At 43.1% G+C, this 23165-nt stretch overlaps 1 protein-coding gene across 2 annotated transcripts in view; it reads left to right on the top strand.

Annotated features, from left to right (window-relative positions):
- The window catches only part of myripb (myosin VIIA and Rab interacting protein b), a 102297-nt gene extending 80022 nt beyond the window's left edge, over nt 1–22275 (top strand). The window contains exons 4-17 of one of the 2 annotated variants that reach the window (XM_030100135.1): nt 5314–5394; nt 8592–8689; nt 8978–9058; nt 9579–9740; nt 13217–13424; nt 14226–14752; nt 14909–15058; nt 15367–16128; nt 16452–16514; nt 19676–19864; nt 19943–20104; nt 20191–20286; nt 20745–20805; nt 21674–22275. In XM_030100135.1, coding sequence (XP_029955995.1) covers nt 5314–5394; nt 8592–8689; nt 8978–9058; nt 9579–9740; nt 13217–13424; nt 14226–14752; nt 14909–15058; nt 15367–16128; nt 16452–16514; nt 19676–19864; nt 19943–20104; nt 20191–20286; nt 20745–20805; nt 21674–21717 — 2684 coding nt within the window. In that variant the 3' untranslated portion in view covers nt 21718–22275. The remainder of the gene's footprint in view (nt 1–5313; nt 5395–8591; nt 8690–8977; nt 9059–9578; nt 9741–13216; nt 13425–14225; nt 14753–14908; nt 15059–15366; nt 16129–16451; nt 16515–19675; nt 19865–19942; nt 20105–20190; nt 20287–20744; nt 20806–21673) is intronic. The other variant, XM_030100136.1, reaches the window with a different exon arrangement.
- The last annotated feature ends 890 nt before the right edge of the window (nt 22276–23165 follow it).

Raw genomic sequence — 23165 nt, forward strand, 5'->3', positions numbered from 1 at the left:
CTGCTTGAGAACAATTAATTTGTGAACACACACACACACACCTGTCATTACACTGCCTGAACCACATTATGCATACCGCCTTTGTATTGAAAACCCAGCACATTTTTTTTAAAGATTTTTTTGTGACAAAACTGAATTTTATTTAAATAATCTTTTCAGAAGATGAGTAAAACTTCAGGCTATCTCCCAAAGTGAAGAGATGTACAAACCTAATGCGGGTTTGTTTACTTGCCGCTATTTGCCAGCCTGTCGTGATGTAAACAGACATCTTGTCAGTTCAGCCATTGTATTGAGGACTCTGTTTATGAGGCTGAGCTCGCTGCCAGATGCTGCATTGTAATTGAAAGGAAACCGTCTGGACTCTCCCTTCTCCTCCTGCTGCCGCTGCTGGCACTTCAGGAATGCGAGCGCTAAGTGTAGCTTTACTGGCTCATTTATTTATATACTCCCATTCTTTTTGCTCCCTCTGTCTTTCCACATACAGTCTTTTTATGACACCCAATTTATTTCAGTCAGCTTAACCCAGATTGTTTATGAGAGGATGCACAAGTTAGGGGTTGTTTTCGGCCTTTTTTGGCATTTGTTTTTTTACCAAATAGTAAATTATTTTCGGTCTTCCTTTCTATCAGTGGTTTTATCAAACCATATTGTATAACTGTGCCCTGGTTTAAAGGCCATTGGAATATTCTGAACAACAATAGTTATAAGGATGAAGTAAACATGTTTTTTGCTTCTTCCTACTCCTTTTTTGTTTGTATAATTTAGATCTGTGTCATCTTGATGTTTTCTTCACTTAAATGTCTTTTTTTCTTTTTTTCCCTATTTATGTCGGCTCCAAATAAATAGACATCAAGTCAAATCAAATCAAAAACGTTAACAATAAGTAGTAAACTGTTGATTTACGCGTCGTTTCGTGACAGTTACCACTTCAGAGAGGCTGAAGAGTCCTGACTCAGGTTACCTTCATCTTGCTCACCACAGTGACCCATATCTGATTTTTCCTTCTTTTTCCTTTGACAGTCTAAACAGCACAAATCAAACTTTCCTTCAAATCCGATCCAGACGATGCTCATATCTGGTCCTAAATCGGATCAGATGTCTTTAAAAACAACCTCAGTCTGACTTGGCGTGTTTTTGACTTTTAATTCATGTGACTGAGACGAGCGTCGTAGTTCTGCACGGGATGAGGAGGGACGCCGCGCGGTCACATTCAAACGATCAACAAAACTTTGCATCAACACAAGCCTCCTCTACACCAGAAGCATCCACTGCTCCACAAAAGGCACAAGACCTTCAGAATTGATCAGAACATGCTGTGAACTGTTCACACGGGAGTCCGACAGCAGTCACAGCAAAAAATATGAACTCCGCATTTAAAGCCCAGTGTGGAACGTACCTTCACAGTCATCGTTTGCTTTCTTCTGCAACAACTTGTCGATGTAGCGCTCAGAGTTTCATCCGTCGTGTTTCGCCCTCACAGACACACTTCAGATGACAGGCCTGGATTTTTTTTCTCTGAGGAGTCTTCATGTCAGTGTTTGTTTGTTTGTGAGCTTCTTCCTCCCTCATTCCACTCTGTCTTTTTTTTTTTTTTCACGATTTAAACACTAAACAGCCCCCATAAATTGACCCAAAAAAGTCAATAAAACACTTGAAAATGCAAGCCGTGTCTGAGGAGCTTCAATCTGTGGTGGTTGTTGGCGTAATTTCAAACAAAACTCCGAGCCGGTCTGCCTCTGAAAGCTGCAGGATTGTTAAAGGGGAAAAGAAAAGTTGTGTTCAGTCGAAGCTTTGAAATAAACTTTACCGATGGGCTACACCGATATACTGACGCTCCCTACTTACAATATAGTACACTATATTTATCTGTTTTATTCAAGTGTTAAAATTGCACCAACTCTGCGCCTCAATTTCTTTGAGACGGAGAAAAAGAACACTGTGAATATACTCTACCTCCACGAATGACAACACAAAATAACAACGACCCATCGCTGTCTGAAATCTCAGTTTGCTGCTCACTGTAGTGAGTGTTGATCATATCCGACACAGTAAGTGATTTTTGACAGTCTATAATTTAGCCTGCGATACCGCAGAACATCTGTAAGCTTTCAAACAGAATGGATTAAAAGTAATTGTAAGAAATGTATTGGAGCGGCGGGAAAAAAAACCAAAAAAAAAACAGGAGAGGTGATGGATGGAAAGTACAGTACGCTCACCTTTTATCACCCCGGTAATAACAGGCACCGAGGCAATCCTGGCAGAAATAATGAGTAATTCATCACTCTGTTGTGTCTCACTGGTCATTGTCTCCTACACGCCTTGTCATGTGTGACTCATGGATGACAGGCGGGCATGAATGGGAGGCGATCGCACGGCGATGATGTGGTCTTCCCCTCTGGCAGCCGTCGTCGGCGTACATACCGTAAAGACTTGTGCCTGAGTCATTTCAACCACGTGATCATCTTTTTTTCTTTTTTTTTTCTAGCTGAAATATCAATAATTCTGACATTTAGTTAATTTAGTTGTTGTTTTCCATATTTATACTAGAACAAAATATGCAATCATATGCAATCATGTGAGCAACCAAAAAAATTAACGTCCAGCTGATTTCGCCACAAAGACACCAGAGGTTCAGAGCAGCATCGCTTCTGAACCGCCCTTAAACCAAACAGAACTGCCACATTCACCATCAAACGGGACGGGGAATACACCGTATGCAAGGCTGTGATAATGTGTTGGTGTTTAAAAAAAAGACCCCAGAGCTTGCAGAAATACATAAAACTAAAGACTGAACTGTAATTATGTTTATTTTACTGAATTAGTATCTTTATGATGCTTCTGTTTTATTGTTTACTTTATTACTCTTAAAAAAAAATTCAGCTTTAACAAATCTTACCAGTTTTTTGTTCAGTTATTCACAGCATTATTTCACAGTTTGTATTTATATTGTAAGGACTTATTAGCTTGTTTTCTAACTAAATATTGTATCCATACAGTAAAGGCACTTTACTGGGCATCTTTAATTATCATTTAGCTACTTAACTAAACCAAGAGCGAGCCAAGTGTTCACTTATTTGGAAATACAGTCAAGGTTACACCAGTCGACTGCAACACTTTGGCTACCTTATGTTATTTTTGCAATTTGGCCTTTGATAAACTTGCCTGAATCGCTGCTCAGCATATCCTACCTGTTATAAGAGCACTGACAATGAAATAATCAGTGATTCTATTCGGTGCAGTCTGATCCATTCCAAAGTGTATTTTATATGTTAAATCTGGGGAAAGGCTTGCAGCCGTGTGTGTGACAGAAGTGTCTGACTCTGCTTGTGGTCTCGCTTGATGTGTGTGTTTCTTCCGAGGCGTCTCGCTGTCTCTGACAGCGGTCCCTTTTGTGTCTACATTGTCCTGAGCCGCTGCAGGTAATTTTCTTACCTATTGTCTCTTTCCGCTCTGCCGGCGGCTATAATTCAGCTCTAACCAAGCAGGAACGGTACAGCTCTGTCGAGCGCCGCCTCGGCCGGCTCCGAGCGGGAAGAGCAGGTGAAGCGTGTAATGGTCTGGGGACATGTTACACTGTTCTGCTGTTGGAGGAAACTGGGCCTGGAAATCGAGACGCATATGGTAGCAAGGAATGAAAAAAAAACACATCCGTGGTTGGAGAAGAAGGCGCACGCTTTTGTGCGGGAGAAGCCGCCGTCGTTAGACACGCGGAAAAACATCAAGCGCGATCTTGTTCAGTTGGGGTACAGCCAGTGAAGTGTGCATGTCAGAGCGGAGTCATGTACAAGTTAGCGATCACAAAGTGTCGTCGAGCTTTCAGAGGGCAATTCATCTGGAAGCGAAGCTGCATACTATAGCATTACTGACAGCTGGCTGTGTTACCGCTGCCAACAAGGGAGGAAAAGAAGAACAAATCTTTCGTTTTGACGTTTTTGTTTTTGTTTGCTTGGCTTACTACTTGCTCGTGGAACCCCCCCCGAACTGGCTTGACTGTATTGCTCGTCTAAGCAAAATGTATGCATTGACTCATTGAGATTTAGCAAGCTTTCATACACTTGTAGTGCCGCAGTGTGGAAGACTGATGGCTTTGTAATGGCCAACTGATTCCCGGGCATTGACTGCTGGCCACGGCCGAGATTACTGAGTGTCTCCGGCTGCTCCAAGCCAGACTCGCAACAAGCCACCAGTAGTATTTAGCCGGTCTGTGTGTATCCAACCACTGGAGCAGGAATAGATTTACAGCGGAGCTGAGGTGACAGGCCAAGAACAGGAGTCATGGAGTTTGCTCGTGTTTGTGTTTTGTCAGCAGCAGGAGCTTTTCAGGGTCATGTTTGGTTTAGTTTTGGATCGCGACGCTAAGAAATGGAAACGAGCTGAAGAGAGAACCAGGGGTGGAACTGGAGCCAGGGTCGTCCGGCGTTTAGGCTGGACCCATGTTTGAGGCGGAGTGCGGTCAGTCGGATGAGGCGGAAATTGTACCTGAAGCGTGATCGGTCCAGGGACCGACTTCCTCTCTGCCTCGGCGGTTTGGCGCCTCCGCCTTCCTGCGCCGCCTGGCAGTTTGTCCTCGTAACAAGCTGCATGTTGGAGCGTACGCTCTTCATTTTTACAGCCGGACTGACAAGAAGGCCGCAGTAAATGCGATCCGCTGGAGAGTTATCTAACAGGAGGTAATGGGCCACTGAGGGAATACGTGGTTTTTGAGGGAGGGGACGCTGCAACCATTACTCTCTCCGGGCTTTCACGGCTCTTTTGTCTGGAAATTATATCACATGATTTCCATTTTGGGTCACAGCAATGTCCCTTCGCTGTAACTCCAGATTTTGGAGTTTGTTTGAAAAGGTACTTCCACAAATACAGCACAAAACCCACAAGGGACGTGGCCTGAATTAGCTATGAGGAAAACAGACAAAACACACTGCGTGGTGAAGCTTGCACACTCTGAAAATGTGCCTTTGATTTGTGTCTGCATGTGATTTGTTTTGAAGGGAATTATCAGATGAATTGTGGTTTTCTTTTGAACTGTCATTTTGTTTTTGTATTCACAAAGAGAAGCATCGGGTAGAAGAAGGGGGAAAAAAAAAACAATACAACTGACAAGATGACAAAGTGGAAACGGGAGTACAATCGACAGGAGTACAAAAAAGAGGTTTCGTGGCGCCGCGTCAACTGCAACCTACTTTTAATGTGGCAAAAGAAGCATGCAGCTGCAGTATGATGGACTATGATATGTGCTGAATGTTTGCGTTTAGGTGACAGGAATCACTTTGAAGGCTTTTGTCTGAGACGCTGGTCCCTCTTTGTGTTTTTCAGATAGCAGCATTCACGAAGGGAGCAACGACAACGATGGCAGCATCTGCGGCAGCGACTCGGTCTTTTACAAACAGAGCGAAGGTGAGCGACGCGTTCGCGAGCGGGCTGCGGCTCGTGACTCTGCAGATGGGTAATTTCCACCACAATTATAATCAACATTATCTCCTCCACTTTTACGGTCCCTTCTTGCTTTGTATTGATTTTTGCACCACTGGTTCCTGTTTTCCTAAAAGGTCTTTCTGTTTATTGCTCATTAGTTATGGCCTTAACAAATGACACCATTTTGCCAGAGGCGGACAGCCGCGTCACCGCTGCACAACCCGAAAATTAACTGCACGCACACGAAGTGGAAGTCCTCTTTTTAATCACTGGATTGCATGCACATTGAAATTCACATGCACACACTCCAAACATAAATCCACGGGAACGAATAAAAACACTGGCGTTCACTCCTGCAAATGCACACACACACTCATCAAATCACAGCTTCCTGCTCACCACGCAGACAGATGAAATTCCTACACACACACACCTGGATCTGCATATCAGTGCACTAGCTAAAAGCACAACTAAAAGCCACAATCTAATAATAAAGCCAATCCTAATTTGGTCACTAGTAATTATGGGTTGTTTGTGGAGTGATCAAGATCCGCCATGCAGATAATGGCAGGCTGCAAACAAACACACTTAACATGTGTGAGAAGCACAGCAACATAGATGATAATGTCTCACTGGAGGAGTTTAAGTGATGTTAAATGATTATTTAATGAGATGCTTCTTAATGATAGTATTTACAGTAGTGAGGGGTCAGCGGGTTCTCTGTTTGCAGAAGGCATCAAGTTTTAATACTTGATAGTTTGTAGTGTGCGTGTGACTTTGGCGTCACACTGGCGGTATATCATATCATGGTGCAGCAATGCACGGATCGCCTTCAGTCTCAGTAAATCTGTCCCCAAGGTGGAGACATGTAGACCGTGATGGACAGCAGGTGATGCCTTCACTGTCTGTATGCTCCTCATAAAACCACGTGTCTGAAAACACTTCAGTTCTAAATCACTGCATTTATTCTTCAGTGTCAACATTTTTCATTTATATTTAAATTACACTGTCAGCATGCCTAAATTGTACTCTTTCTGTTGCAGTTGATTGTGAAACAAGTAAAGTAGTTTAGATGGGTTAGATATTTTTTTTGCACAAGTAAAATTACTTTATTAATAGAAATAGTCATACTGTTCAGTCACAGTAAAGGGAGTGCTTTTAATTTGTTACTTTCCTTTCACCATTCCTTTTCAATTTCTAACTGAAGTCCAACTCATTGGTTGTGTATTTCCAGTATAAACACTCTGGAAGATTTTTACTTTCAGCTGTATTGATTCCCTCGGGGGAATTAATTGTCTCCATTTCACTCTGCATGCCCATCCCCAGGGAGCGGTCGGGGTGAAAGGTCATGCTCGGGGAGCCACAGCGGTAACCAGATCAAACCTGTGGACTTCAAATCCTAATTCCGCTTTTTGAACCGCCACATAGTTGTGCTGGTCGGTGCTGTTTATGCATTTAAACGGTACAGATGGAGCATACATATTCAGGTATTTCTACTGGATACATAACTAGCTGGGGTGGCGACCTGGTGCCATGGAGCTTGGTGACTGGAGGGTCGAGGTTCGAATCCCTGTGCCAATAGGTCACCGCTGTAGATCCCTGAACACGACCTCCAGTCCTGCAAAGCCCTCCGAGCGCTGCACTGCAGCAGCCCACTGCCCCTCAGGGGCGGGTTCACCTCAGAGGGCAAGTTTCACTGTCTATACGGTCAATAAATAATTCCTCTCATTAGTAAACACCCTTGGGCAGAACGAGCCGCCACAGATCTGAATGTGCAGAAAGAGAAAGGGAGGGAACTGGATGTGAGAGAGGATATTTTCTCACAAGAAATATGAAGAATTAACACAAACATGCACAAGGAAAAGTTATTTATTTGATGGGATCTTTACATTGCAGCAGATATTTGGACTAGAAATGACTTAGCATGCTGAGTTCGTGCTTGATTGATTGCAGTATACGGCGCCAAGTCCATCAATGCAAAAGTAAAGGCTGAGCAATGCATCAGGCGTCCTGGTCGCTTTACTGTCGTCATCATTGTGCCTGTACCTTTAACCTTGTGCCACAAATAACATTTTAAAAGATTCCACAATGCTTACAGGGCTTTTTTGTCTTTACATTGTGCAGCAAAATCATAATTGTAGGCTTTTTGTTGCTGTTAGGTTTCTTCCAATACCTCCCTCCGTCTTCTTGAAATACCTCCTTTCTGTTGGAGACGCAGGCCAGCTATTAGCTCTCACATCACACACTGCTTCCCGCTCAGGGCTCTGTTACATCCTGTCACAGTTTAGACACTTGATTAGCATCGGCGGCTTCAGGCTGCGGCGGACTCTTACATAGCTCTCATTTTTCTGCTGTGCTCGGTAATTAATTGCCTTCTGTCACTGTGACTGTAAAAACCCCCGTCAGTGAAGGAGAGCGGGTCAGACTGCGACGGCTAACTTGTCAATTATTTGCAGAATACACGGTGAGTTTGATGCTTTTTCGCACACGCAGTATTTTAACCTCATGTCTCTCTCAACTTCTCGTACCATCAACCGTCTCAACTTGAATCAATCGAGGGTTTCAACCTGCAGCAATCGATCACAAAATGGTCAAATCGTAGTAATTTGAAATCATCAATCCAAAATAAACAATCTTTAGTGCTAAATGCATCATCATTGGGATACATTCATGGAAATGCATGCATGCTGACGACTCCAGAACTGGTGCGTCCTGAGAAGAGACAGGCTTTAGCCAGCGACACACTGAATAGAAAACCCATGGCCTTTCAGGCAGCATTTTTAGATGCAACAAGCAAAACTCAATATGAAGCATGTTCTTCAGTGTTTCAACGTTTCACTGTATTTTGCATTGAGAGGAATTGTTATAATTGACTCACTGAACAGATTCCTCCTTCTTTGGAAAAGAATTTTAATTGGATGTACCATTTTTCATGTTATTTATCCAGAGTTGCTTTCATTTTTAGGTTGCCGTGCTCCTTTTGTGCTGGTCTGACGCAAATGAGATCAAATGAGGCTGCGTTCAGCCCCTGAACTGAAATGATTTGGGCACTTCTGGTTGGAAACGATGAAACTCGGCACAGGATAAAACTTCTCTTTATGTGGCTAGAAAACATTCAGCTGGCCACATGTCACTGGGGTTCATGAGCACACCTCGCTTGTTTGTGTGTGTGATTCCAGGGCACAGCATGGCAGAGACGCTCACAGTCGCCCTGCGTGTCGCCGAGGAAGCTATAGAAGAGGCAATCGCGAAAGCAGAGGAGTTCAGTGACAGCTTGGTGAGAGATCCCATCGTCTCATCCCTTCCGTCTTCATCCCTTCTTATTGTGTTTTTTTTTTCCTCAATTTCACCCCGCTGCTCCTTTCCCGTCCTTCTATCCCTGCTGCTTTGGCTGTCACGGCCTCTTTATTTTCCTCCCCTTCCGTCTGCATCTCGGCTTCGGCATCGGCAGGATGCAGTCATGGTTGTTCTGGCTGAGATGTCTGCGCCGGCCCTGCTGGGGTAATTCGCGGATGCTTTGAAGGGGAATATGTGTGTGTGTGTGTGTACGTGTGTGTGTTTGCAGGAGAAGCAGAATGAGGCTCGGTATCTGCGGGACCACAAGGAAGAGCTCATAGAGGAACTTGCAACAACAATCGTACAAAAAGTAGGTTGAATAACAGTGTGGGTTTTCTTGTTGGTTCATTTCCCATTTCATTGATTACATGGCATTAAATTGACACATAATTTGGCAAAACAATGCATTGAAGAAACAACCCAGAAAGTTCTTGAGTCTGAATCTGCATACCGTCACATTAAAATTCACATGCCGTCTGCTTGGCCTTAATCATATTTTCCAATTTGCATGCACTTTGTGCGTGCAGATGAGGTTTGCACTTATTTAAATGCCTTTCACCAACATTTACCAGCTATCAAGTGCAATAGAAATGTTTCTTTTTATCCTCACTTTGAGGATTTCAGTGCATAATATTCCGCGAACGCTCAAATGAAAACTGGATAATTGGTTTTGTAAATGGTCTTCATAATAAATTATTCATGCTGCGATATAAAATGCCAGTGTAGGGTTGTACATTTGGTTTACAATTCATTTTCTAAATAAAGTTTACAGCTTCTGGTATTTATTCTCTTTGTTTTGATGGTCTTCTTCTCCCCGCTGGTGCTCCCAGATCATTCAGAGGAGGAAGCGTTCAGAGATGCAGACAGAGTATGACTTTGTCTGGCCTCAGCCTCAGTCTCTGATCCAGCCCGGTGAGCTCCCCTCTCCGTCTCAGCCCCACGCTTCCTCACAAGGACCACAGGACCCCAACAAGACCTCCTACTCCCTCTGGGTGAGGCTCCACATTCAGAATTGAAACTGTCCTGCTGGTGTGGCTTGTCCAGGAGGATGCGCTCGTCCTTTGTGCACCACGTGTGTTTTTGTTTTTGTTTTTTTTTTTGGTCTGTTTTCACCAAAGAACATGTCCACTCCTCGCTGAGTTGACAGCCCATGCTGTATAATTTTCCCCTGTCTGTGTTTTGTCGAACTGGTCATTGTCTCAGTGTGTTTGCCAACATTCAAAGACTCGGGAATGTCTTGTTTGACAGAGAAAAACAATTTGCAGCTGAATGGGTCAAAGTCAGCCATGCAACTCAGTCTGTACATAATACAGGGGCGTTGTTGGCTTTTTATCATATTTTTGCTTGATTGTCTGACATCAGCCCGCAATGAATTTCTGAGTTATTTTCCAAAATTCCTTCAGCTGCAAAATGTTTGAGGATTTTCTCATATGGACTGCCAGTTTTAAATCCCTTCGTAGCATTTCAATGGAGCTCAAATCTGCACTTTGACTCAACCGTTCCACAAGCCCGCATTTCCATTCCTTTGAATCGTTCCTCGGTGGATTTGCTGGTGTGCTGAGGATCATTATCCAAGCAGAAAAGTCCACTTCTAGTTCAATGCTCACTTGTGGACATAGAGTCTGAAATCATCCTCCAGCTGTCTTTGATATGATGCAGAATCCATTATTGACTCAGTGGCTCCAAGCAAACCGGTCCCAGAGACGGCGAAGCGAACCCCCCAGTCTCTAATATTTCCACCAGCTGGCTGCATATTTGTTATGAAATTCTACTTTTAAATGGAATCTCATGGTGTATGCCAAGCAAAAATACTCTTACAATGTCTTGCCTGTGTGTTATTCAGCTCATAAAATGTTCTCAATGCAAGCTTGTAATGGGAAGGTCGCCGACTCAATGGTTCAAATCCCTGGAGGAGCAGGAGCTTTTCCCACCTTAATTGCCGTCACTGTGGGCTCCTAAGCATCCCTACATCACAGCTGGCCATTGTTCCCTCGAGACGGGTTGAATTTAGAGGGAAATTATTAGTGTTTACATATAACAAATAAAGGAATTTCTCATTTATGAGAATATTTTCTTGTTGTCGACTCATGCCCTTTAACGCCAGTGTCTCACAGGTCTTGTATGAAAATGCTGGGATTCCTGTTTTTGATCGCTCTCCTCGCAGACCGAATCGGCTCTGGCAGCCAGTCCTGGAGAAACTGGCACTTGACACTTTGATAGCAGTGAGAACAGCGCGGTCTTGATGTCAGAGGTTTAAATGAGACAGATTGTTGCCGTCGCTCCCTAAGCAGCCCCTAATCATGGAAACTCGGTTTCTATTTTCCATCCTTCGCTTTTCCCAACTTTGAGTTGTTGAACTTAATCCCATCTGAACAGAGAGCAAACCACTATCTCGGTTATCATTAAAAAATTACCACGGCGGGGTCTGTGGGGCAACTGTGGCTCAGGTGTTGGAGCAGGTTGGCTTACAGGCTTTTAGTTTGCAATTCTGCATGTGTCAAAGTGTCTTCTGGGGACCATCCTAAACCCCAAACTTGCTCTTGATGGTGAGCAAAGCCGCTGTTGTATGTGATGTGTGAGTGTTTATATGAAGTGGTACATTTGATTAAAGTGCATTTGAAATTATGGTCAATTTTAAATTTACTGGTTTAAGGACTTCCATTTATGAATCAGTTTTTTGGATAGTCATGTAGAAGATAAACCCTTTTCCTAAATCATCTGATTTGTTTAACACACCAGTGAGCAGCAGTGAAGTGGACCTAAAGACACATGACGCAGCTATTTCCTTCAATGTTTCAAAATACCTTTTTTTTATTTTCTTTGGCGTGCAAAAGCAACAGTTGCACAACATTTTAAATGTCATTTAAGCCAGATATGAATCAGCTCTGGTCCATGTGAGTGAACCGCCTGAAGACAAAACCAAAGCAGACAGTTTAGTTTGCATCGCTGCTCTGAGTGTTCCAGGTTTGAGGAAAATACACACAGTCTGGCAACAACACACTCTCAACAGACTCCCAGTTATGTGAAGTACACACAGGAACACACATACAAAAAGTCAGCAGTGTATACACACACACACACTTGGCAGTTGTTCACACTACTAGTCAGCAGGGACTCCTGCAGATTTGTCATCGTCCTGTGTGTGTGTGTGTGTGTGTGTGTGTGTGTGTGTGTGTGTGTGTTCTCGTATTTCTATCCTTGTTGGGGCCAAATGTCCCCACAAGGATAGCAAAACGTGGAACGACGTGCCTTGTGGGGACCTTTTTCCGGTCCTAAGTAGGAGAAACAGTGTTTTCTTGACCATGTTGTTGTTACTGAAAAAAGTAAAAGTGCAAAAACATTTCTTTAGGGTTAGGCTTTGTTGTGGTGTGGGTTAGGGTTAGGGTAAGGGTCAGGGTTAGGGGCTAGACATGAATGGGAGTCAATGGACGGTCCCCACGAGGATAGAAATACGAGACTGTGTGTGTGTGTGTGTGTGTGTGTGTGTGTGTGTGTGTGTGTGTGTGTGTGTGTGTGTGTGTGTGTGTGTGTGTGTGTGTGTGTGTGTGTGTGTCTCTATGTGTGTGCGTGCGCGTGCGTGTGTATGTAAAGCTTCAAAGCTGCGCTCCCCGGGCCTCTCCGTTCTGTTTCCCGCTGTTTCGCTCAGTGAAGATCAAAGTCACAGGGATCCTCAACCGCTCAGCCCGCCGTGGGACGGCCCTCTGTTTATCAGCTCTCTGCAAACACACTCACCAAGTACAATGCATGCACAATTACACTCACATCTGTACAATAGCACAGTAACACTAAACCTAATGTCGTGTCCCTCCCATTTTAAAGACGGATGCGTTCTTCCTGTGAATCGGATGTCATTGTCGTGCATCGGTCTGTACTTATAGGGTGGTACCAAGCTTTTCTAAGAAACAGGAGACCTTTTCATAAAAGTATACGACCAATAAAATGCAACCTTGAGCGAGTGTAAAACACCCGATGTGGCTTTAGAGTAAATTAGCTGACATGGAATTACAAAAGTCGAGTGACACGCTTTCTTATTATCCTTGTCGTTTAAGAATGTTTGACTATTATGGTTTGTTTCATCATGGTAGTATTATTCAAAGATTTACACATTAAGAGTATCTGACCTCACTGTGCATTTATTAGGTTGATTCCTAGCGCCACCTGCTGACAAAAACAGTAAGTCACAGCAAGAATTGTACACATTTTCCAGGGAAAGAAATGCTTTCTCTCACACAGTAAAAAACGTTGTGATTTCTGGTTATGTGTCCTTGTCCGTCATCCCTTCGCATGAATTCACCTGCTCAAAGACTTGAGGAATATCACTCAATTAAAAAAAGAGAAACAGAGGAAGAGATAAATTATCTGAATCCAACGTCTGTCTGCTTCGATGAAATGGACTGCAGCAGATTGCGCACATCATTGTGGCTCTACGTCTGTTCGCTGATGTGTGTGTACCTGTGTGTGCCTGCAGAGGTCACGCTCAGCATTCTCCCTCACTAGCGACGACTCCCCAGAGAAGGGTCCAGAGGAGGAGGGTGCGGGTGCAGGTGGTGGTGGTGGTGGTGGTGGTGAAGGGGGTGGTGGTGGTGCTGACCTGCAGGAGTACGCCTCTCTGAAGAGGGACGCCAAGGCCACGTCCTTACCCAGCTGGAAGAGCATGGACCGGCTGGATAATTCCAGTAAATATCACTCACACACTCTTCAACCTCTGCTCTGTAGAAATCTTAAAGAATTTTTGGTCTCATTTAAACCTTTGGATATATTTTTATTCTGTTGTAGTAGCTTCGTTCAACTCACTTGGAGCTTGTTTGCTTGAATACATGTATTGTTAAAGGGTTGAGTCTAAAATGCTGGAATTATTACCCAGTGGAAGCAACAAATCAAAACTAACTCGTCACAATTTTTTAAACCCTGAATTACAACAGCGTACGCCCACAGTTTGAATTAAAATTAGTCCTTTAGATCTGCATTGGTCTGGACTCAATTGGTCTATTTTTTTAGGAGTGATTTTCTGGTTCTTTCTACTTTTGTTCATCGCAGTTTGTCACAATATCATTTGTCATTTACAAACTATTTCACTGAGAAAAAGAATTTTCACCTCAATGCCCTGTCCTTTAATAGCTGTTTCAGAAGAGAACTTTGTACTTTTGCACCATAATATACTAGTTATCAGAAATTGGTTTCACTCGAACGCTATAAGAATGATAATCGATTAATAATATTCCATGGCCTTTTCACCTCAGAGGATTAGTTTATGTGAAGCGAACGTGTCTATTCAGCCGTTGACTTTTACAGGGTTTGCACCTAGTTAAAACAAGGAATGAACTAGTTTTAATACTGTGCATTAGAAAGTACAGATATTTATTTTCAAGTGTAGACAAGTAAAAACCTGTCAAAAATGAATAAATATTTAATATAGTAACAAACTCCAAATGCTTATTCTATGATACACTATACTTTCTTCCTGGATGTTCCTCCAGGTGCGTCCTCGGTGCTTCAGAGCCCAGACGGGAACTGGATCGCCCTCCACAGTTCCCAGCTGTCCCGGCCCAGCTTGCTGACCCAGAGGAAGAGCCTGGTGTTCAGCGTGCTGGAGAAGGAGTCCGGCGTCGTCTCCGCCTACGACGAGATGGGGTCCGACTCCGAGGAGGACGACGAGGGCGGCTGGGGCACGGCGCTGAGGCAGTTCCGCCGCAAGCTGTCCGACGAGACGTACTACACCGACTCGCAGCACGACCCCGAGTGGACGTACACCCAGCACCCCCCCGTCACGTCGCCGTCCTCCGGCCAGTACACCAACACCGAGACCCTCAACTCGGACTCGGAGGCGTCCTCCGTGCTGTCCGCCTGCCCCCGTAAACCGCCGCACAATCTGCTGAGGAAGAAAGGACCGCCGGATACGCATCTGCACCCCCATCACCAGCCGCTCTACCACCAACACCTTCAGAAGAACTTCACTCCGTACCCACTCCACCCAGACGCCCTGGATGTGAATTTCAACCCTAAGGTTGGGCGATTAATGCAAAAATGCTTATTATTCTATTGGAATTATTACATTTTTACATGAGATTACTAGAATCTGAACAGAAAAGTTGAATGAATGTTGGCATTCTGTCTGAAATATCGCGAGTTAACAGTAGAAAGTGGGATTACATGTTCCCAGGTGATGGGAGACAGCAGTGAGGCGGAGGAGAGACGGAACGACCCGGTCAGAAGATCCAGGCGACGTCGGAAAAGCAAGAGAGAGACGTCGACAGAGCAGAGCAGGCTTCTTAACCAGAGCCATGCACAGTCTATTTACCCCATAGTGCAGGTAAAAACAATCTAGTTTACCCCCGTTTTGCCTTTGTAAACAATTGTTTTCTAATTGATTCTTCACATTCAATTAGTTTAAAGGCTCACCGTGCCAATAAAAAAATACATCACCGATAGTCTGCAGTGGTTGTTAAATGTTGTTTCTCCATTGGGAGGCAGCAAATGAAGAGTTTTTATTGGAGAGCGTAGCTCTGCCTCTTTACACACTTTATCGTCAGTGAATGATTTTTATGTTGTCCGCTCAGTTTTTATGAATATGTATCCTCTCTTTATATGCATCCGTGTCCCTCTGTCCCCACATTCAAGGAGAACAATGGCTTTCTGCTCAACGCCCTGATCAAGAGGACTTTAAGCGAGGAGCAGCCGGCTCCTGACAGCCTGCCAGCGGCCACAGCTGCACCGGACACTTTCAGATTAGATGCCATGACACCTGAGCCAGAGGACTCGGACACAGTGGCGCCAAATTCGCCGGCCCCCAGCCCCCCTCCGCCCCACTCGTTGGCTCCGGGCCTCCAGCTCTCGTCCCTCGGCCCGGGGCTGCCGCCTGGCTCCGTGGACCCCCTGGAAGAGGAGCTCCAGTCAAGGCTCAGTCAGCTGGTCAGCCATGCCAACAGCAAAGACAGCAGCTCTTCTGAAGAGGAGAGCTCGAAGAGGCCGGTGGAGAAAGAACCCGACCGGCAGAAGGAGAAGTCCAGGCTAAAAGACGCCGAGAGAGAAAGGAAGCAGGCAAGTGACAAATCAAGAGAAAAGGCAAGTGAAGCAGTGGAACCAGTGAACGGACAAGAGCTGAAACGAGGAGAGAGGCTAAAAGAAGACGGAAGAGTTCGGGAGAGGAGGCTGGAGAGAGGAGGAGGAGTTTGTCCAGAAGACAGAGCCGAGGACCGGGATCAGAAGAGGGGCGGGAGAAGAGAGTCCACCCGACAAAGTAAGAGGCAACACCGAAGAGATATGGAGAAAGAAGGGGGACAAAAAGGAGGAGGAGGAGGAGGAGGAAGAAGAAGCGGATCTAGTGCCAGCTCACCTGCTGTTACACCTTCATCCCAGGAGGGGGTGCTGTCCAACAATCAGGTAAATTGGGTGAGACTCCATCTGGTTCTCATTGTGCAGCCTTGTCTGTCAGATTTTGTTGTTTTAATAAATGTATGTTTTCTGTCTTTCTCATTCTTCCTTCAAACACATCCTTCCACCCTCTACTATCCATGTGTATTTATGTGCTAATAAATGTCCTGTTCTGTCCCTCATCCTGTGTTTCCCTCCCCTGTCTCTGCTGCGTTCGCCTCTGCTCCATATACTTCTTCGTGTATGTGTGTGTGTGTGTGTGTGTGTGTGTGTGTGTGTGTGTGTGTGTATGTGTGTGTGTGTGTGTGTGTGTGTGTGTGGGTGTGTATCAGGTGGAATTTAATGACTTCAACCAACAGCAGAGACTTCAGTTGCTCTCCTCTGTCTTGCACCAGGTGAGATATTTCCAATGGCAGGCAGAGCTGTCCTGTGTCTCACAGCAAGTCATGCTTGAGGGCGCAGAGCTAATTAAACCCGAGTCAAGCATCGCTGAATTTATTTAATAACCACATGTGTGGTGATGCTGCACGCGCCCATTAAAAGAGACATTTATTGTAAGTAAGGACCCTGTGTGTGGTGTAAACATACAGGCATGTCGAAGCAAACTGCTTAATGATTGTGCGAACGTATTAGAGATGGTCTAATGTGGAATCTTTTAACTTCAATCAGAAAAAACTGCAAAGATTTACAAAACACATACATGTTACACATTTTTAATAATAGATCTTTTTTTGAGCATCTGATTTGCAAAAGTGTAAGTTTCCTACATATTGCTTATCATCGCATTTTATTTTCAAAGAGATCAATCAACTATTTTTGGATTTTAGGTTGTGGATGTTATGACATCTCTTCTATAATGTCACAGTTACAGCTTGTCAGCTTTGCAAAGAGTTGAAGGATCACGTATGGATTCCCTGTAGAGTTGCATGTTTCTTTCTCTCTTTCTAACATTGTAGCACAAATCCATTCAAAACAAATGATTAACACTGAGAGGATGGAAATAACTTTAAGTAGTTTTATTTTATGATAAATGGAGTCAAATTAAAAGGGTTGATTTAACTCTATCATACTCTAACTGTAAATGTTCAGTGCACAGCAAATCCACTCTATGTATTAAGATATAAGGTTTTCTGTTTGACCTAAATGTATGCAAATCAGTAAAAAGCACATTTCATAATATTAGTATTTTGCTTATTTCTATTATATGGCTGCATTTTTTTTTCATTTATTAAAAGGACTAGACTTTTCCATGAGATGGGATTTGTACCACAGAGGCGTCAGTACAAGCACACACACATTTGGACGACACGTCTGACGCGTGGAGGTCGATATGGGTCGTTAGGCAGACTCATTATGAGAGCTATGAGTAATGCTCCTTCCTCACAATGTGTGTGAAATATGTAAGCGTGTGGTTTATTCCTGCTGGCTTTCACATCTCCCTTTACAAGCCTGTCTGTGTTTCATGTGAATGAGGGAAAAACATTTGACAGACCGTGATATTCTGTGGCTTTAGTTCCCTCTGTTTTTGTTTTTATGCATCATTCATGAGTCGCATTTAGGACTGAATGAAAGAAAGAAGTAAAAATACAGTAAATGCATTTGAAAAGAAAGTAAATTAATGGACTCTATGCACAACTTCACCACTTCCTGAACTTCAGGAGGCTCCTTGTTTCCTGTCTTTCATGATAGGATGAACTGATTAATCCAGGTGTGTCTGGCCTCAGTAAATGGCCAGACACACCTGCAGTAATCAGCTCGTCCTATCGTGAAAGACAGGAAACAAGGAGCCTCCTGAAGTTCAGGAAGTGGCTGAGTTGTGCATAGCCCATTGAAGGCAAACTATTTCCTCAATATGATGTTGTGTATTCTTTGAAGGCTCATGGACAAACCAGATACTATTGACTTATAGTTAAATGGTGCAGAAATAAACAATAATAAGAAGAAGACAGTCTCTTTTTTTTTGCTATTTGGACATAGCCGAGGTAGTAATCAGTACAGACAAAGTAGAACCAGCTAAACTACAGGTATAGAACCTTAAAAAAAAGTAAAACCCATAAGAAAGGCAGAAACTTTAATCTCTCAAAGATGTTTTCCTTCTAAGTGTATGTCTCAGTATGCATTTGATGGAAGTCAGAATAACACAGAAAGCAGAACTGCATGTATAAAAAGGCAGCTTTAGAAAAAGGAAGTAAGAAAGTGAACGAGAGTCAGAGTTTCTGATACGATCCATCTTCTCCATTTCATTGAGATTATTATGCACACTAAGGATTTCCTCAAGATATAGTTGGCTATAAGAAGTGCTCGTGTGCTTTATCAGTGGCCAATCAATACCTCAAAAATATTCATTTCTCCTTTTTAGGTTCTTTTTTAGAGTACTTCATGGCAGAAAACATCACTGCTCAGCTAAAACCAAACCTTTTAGAGTCTGGATGAGAGGAGGATCGATATGCTTCTGTTCCCACTGATAAAAGCTTCATCTAATGATTCGGTCATTACTGGAGGACATCCATCACTCTCTTTACTACCTGTTCCTTTACTTGATTCTTGTTTTCATCTGTTCAAGGAGAGCAAAACAGCAGGTTTCTTTAGCCAGAATCTTCACCTTTGAACTATTATATGTGAGACGCAGCCTGAGTTTAAGAGGGAAGAAATGGATTTGGATAAACACGCTGCTTCAGTTAATTAAGGGAGACTCACTGTAAATATAATGAATAACAGTGTGTTTTGCACATTCACTAGTGAAAAGAAGTCCATGCCTGGAAGATAAATTCAGTTTCTTCCATCACTTTGGAAATCATACTTAATCTTAATTTGAATTTGAAGGAGGGGTTGGTTTCTTTCTTCTTCTTTTTTTTAATTTTGATATAATACTGGATCATTTAGCACAAGACATGTTGTGCTCTTGTTTTTTTAATTAGTCTTCTGGTTTTAATGTTTTTAATGCTTGATTTTCTGTTTCATTTAATGTTTTTAATGGTTTAATGTTGGCTCTTAAAATGTATTTTGCCATTTTTGCTTGCATTTTAAGCTTAATATTTAATTTTGCTGCTTATGTTTTAATGTTTCCATTGAATGCCCCTAAATAATTTAATTTAAAATTAATCAATTTTAAAAAAAAATGTTTGATTGAAAAAATAGTAATTTTTTAATTTAAAGATTAAAACTACAATTGAAAATTGCATTTTCAATTTGTTTTCTGGTTTAATTTTAAGAACTGTCAACGACCGCTGAACATATACCTGTGATCAAGTTGATATTAGATAAAAGTGCTCATATAAAAACAGTGTCACATGATGTGGAATTGCTTCTCCTGAGAAATATCAGTGTTTGTCCCCACTTGTGTGTGTTTATATGTTCCAAATTATATATTTTCTCTGTGTGTTGAATGATACTTGTTATATTAGTCAATGGAATAATGAGGTACTAAATCCAGCTTAGGATATTTAAAGATTTTCTGGATGATCCTTTTTGATGCAGAGCTTACATTTATTCTATAAGTGAAGTGGATTTTTCCTTCTCTAGCTCACTAAGTGTTGGTGGTACACTCTGTATGCAGAAGTACTCGGCGGCCTCGCTCTGCAGCATCACCACGGAAGTGCTGAAGGTCTTGAACGCCACGGAGGAGCTGATCGGCGAGGCCGGCGGTGAGAACTTCCCCCCTCCCGAGTCCGTGTGCGCTTCGCCGATATCCAGCAGCTCCGAGACTCACAAGCTGGATCAGAGACTCACAAAGATGGAGGAAAACGTGAGATGAAGGAGCACGGCAGCCTCTCGATAGGCTCGTGTTCGTGGGAATTAAACGCCTGACTGCTCCTCTGTGCAGGTGTACCTGGCTGCTGGAGCTGTGTACGGCCTGGAGGGCGCCCTGGGGGACCTGGAGGAGTGCGCCCGCAGCATCAGCAGCGGGACGACGGACACGGAGCTGGCCTTCCTGGAGGATCAGGTGGCGACTGCAGCCGCTCAGGTCCAGCAGTCGGAACTGCAGGTAGGACGGACTTATGATGGAAAACTGCAACTCATCTGTAAATTATCCTAACTTGCGTTTCATTGCATTTTGTTTTTTGTGTGAAGATCTCGAACATTGAAGCCAGGATATCTGCTCTGAAAACAGCCGGGTTAAATGTGACCGTCTGCAACCGCTTCTCCAAGTTCAAGCCAAAGTCGAAGGTACCTCAGTGACCGCTGTCCCTCCTGAACGCTTTCACTTCCTGACGAAACCATTTTAAACTTGTAGCTTGACATCCAAAATGAAAATGTTGTAAATAGTTTAGTAAGCCATAAAGAAGCATGGCGCTTCTCATGTTAGTTAAATGCTTTTAAAAATGTATGTTAGTATTTTATTATTCTGATTTTTTTTTTCCTAAAAATTGAAAGTAAAACAACCATGATGGGAAAGAGGAACTCCCGGACCCTCACTTTTCCTGCTGCCCCCAAGGAGCTCTTTAGCCCCATCTTATGCTTTGAAAATAGCGATCTAAAGCCTAATGTGAAAAATTTCAATGTTAATCTCAATGTTATGTCTATTGCCTCCGAGAATTCATAATATGCAGTCGATATTACAGTATTTGTAAGGAAAACATGCTATACTGAGTATGAAAGTCATCACATTAATGCTGTCCTTCCAGCCTCAAACCCTGGACTCATCTCGCCATCAGAGGAGGAAGCTCCCAGCGCCTCCACTCAAAGGTACCAAACACATTATTTTGCTCACTTCAAAGAAAACTTTCTACAAAGGCAGAAAATCTAAATGATCAACCATGACGAATCTCCCTTTGATTCTCAGTGTCTTTCTAATAAAATGAGACACACGGCCTGTGAGTCCAAGACGTGATCGTTTTCCCACCTACCACCTCGCAAACAGTAAATCTGACTCCTTCGGTCTTGTTAAAAAACACACATCCAGCGTGTGTGAGATCACGCCTGACCACCGAGACAGCTGGAGAATGAAACAGGGACGGGGCCATACTTTTATTCATCTTTACTTAACGTCACACATTTCCTGCTTTGTCCTAAGAGAACAGGTTTGCTTCTGAATGGATGTAGAAGTGAATACGTCTGCTGAAAGGGGGCTAAGTAACTGAAAAGCCCCATTAGATGTAAAGCAGCCAAATGGAAACACGCGCGCAGAACAGGACGATAAGGTTGTTTTATCAACCAACAAGAAATCGGCTCCTTTTCACGGTGGTGAAAGGCCTTTTTCTGTTGAGGCTTTCTTTATTTCTCTCCTTTTTTTTTTTTTTTTTCCTTCACCAGCAGCAGGCACACAATGGTTCTGATTCAGGGCAGCTTTTTCAGCATGGCACCAAAGACGGACAGTCGACGGGACAATAGGGCAAAATCAGTGACCAAGACATGTAATCAAGTCATTGATTCCATTGAAGAGCAGCTTTTTCTGTCAGTCTATCATACAGTATGCTCCAGATTTATAGCTGCGTCTCACATTTAGGTACACGTCTGCTCAATCACGCCGCCGATGTTCTTTTCTCTGAATAACCCAGTTTTTTTGTTTGTTTGTTTTTTTTACTAAAGTTGCATAACTTTACTCATGTTTTAGAAAAGCTGGAACCAGAGCAGCAGGTGAAAGTCTTTCGACCGTAGTGACAGTCAACAGCACAACAAGTCCCTCAGGGCTACTTCAGACCCCCCACCAGGGACAGGGGCCCCTCACGTCCAGTGCCTTGACCCAGCGTCTGCCTCCAACTCCAGGCCGAGCAGGGGCCGGCGGCTGTCCTGTGTCACCCACCCACCCGCCTCATCTCTCGGTTGGATGCCTCACAGAAAACATGACTCCTTTCACCCGTTAATCCTCGGTTACCCCCCCAACATATTATTTATCATGCAAAGGTGACTCAGCAGCCAGTGTCTCTGCCTTAAAATCTGCAAACACTCCTCGTGATCATAGTCAAAAAAAGAATATCTGTACAGACAAAGAGAAGCTCATTTCCTTTTCCTATTTGTTTGCAAAGAGTATTGTGATTAAATGTACAATGAAGCTGTGGAAAAACATGTGAAACTCTCTGTGATTCAGTGTCTGAAAAAGAGGCTGAGCCGTGTTTTGTACCGCATCTTTCTTTCATATGAAATGAAATACGAGCAGATTCATGATACTGCTGAACCCCTTCAGCACTGTTTTTTTTTTTCTCTCATGAACATAAGCTATCAGATGGTAATCCTTATTTTTAGATTGATCATATTGCCTATTTTTGATATTTTAATGAATATAAATCTTTGTCTGTGTACTTAAAAAAAAAAACATTGTTTCGACGTCCAGGCCAAACTGTTTCTCTCCGTTACTGCCACTATATGCTCAATGGGAGAAATATAAATTATAACTGCAAAATGCAAAATTATTCTAGACAAGTTAGTAGACAATTTGGAAATAATTAATTTACCTTCTTGAGCAAAATAAGTAAAATCTCCACCAAAATAATATCAGTATGCTAAATATAAAGACACAGTTTAAGCGTGTGCCTGAAGTCTGGACTACACTTTGGCCAAACAGTTTGTTCAAGAACTTCAAAATCACAGAAATTGTAATTGTAATTTCTTCTGTTTCTCTCAGCCGAGCTCCATCCTGCTGCCTGGTTTGAGTCTTTAAGCTGCTGTTCATGTCTTTATGTTGAGCATACTGAAGCCAAATTGCTAACCTCCCCCACACTCTTCAGCCACTTCATTGCCGTCACTCGTACCTTTCAGTGATCAGACACAGCAGATCTGCCACACACACTGTCACTAAAGTATAAATGTAGCGACCTTGTCCGTTCTGAGGTTTTCCACGGAACATGTCAGCAATATTCGTGGGTTTTCAATTACTTTGTCTCCTCCATTAATGTACACAAGAGGAGAATATTCGGACCACTGCAACCTCATTAATGGCCATTATATACATTTATTCGACTGTCAAGTGAAAAGCAATGGCAGTGGTACCATTTATTGAGTGGTTGTGTAATGAAGTGACTGTTGAGTGTCTAGTAAAGAAGAGGAAGCTGATTAGATTTGTATACAAACCCACAGATTCATTACAGACTCACTGTAGGATGGTACTT

This window comes from Salarias fasciatus, chromosome 9, assembly GCF_902148845.1.
Source record: "Salarias fasciatus chromosome 9, fSalaFa1.1, whole genome shotgun sequence".
In the NCBI taxonomy this organism is placed as follows: Eukaryota; Metazoa; Chordata; class Actinopteri; order Blenniiformes; family Blenniidae; genus Salarias; species Salarias fasciatus.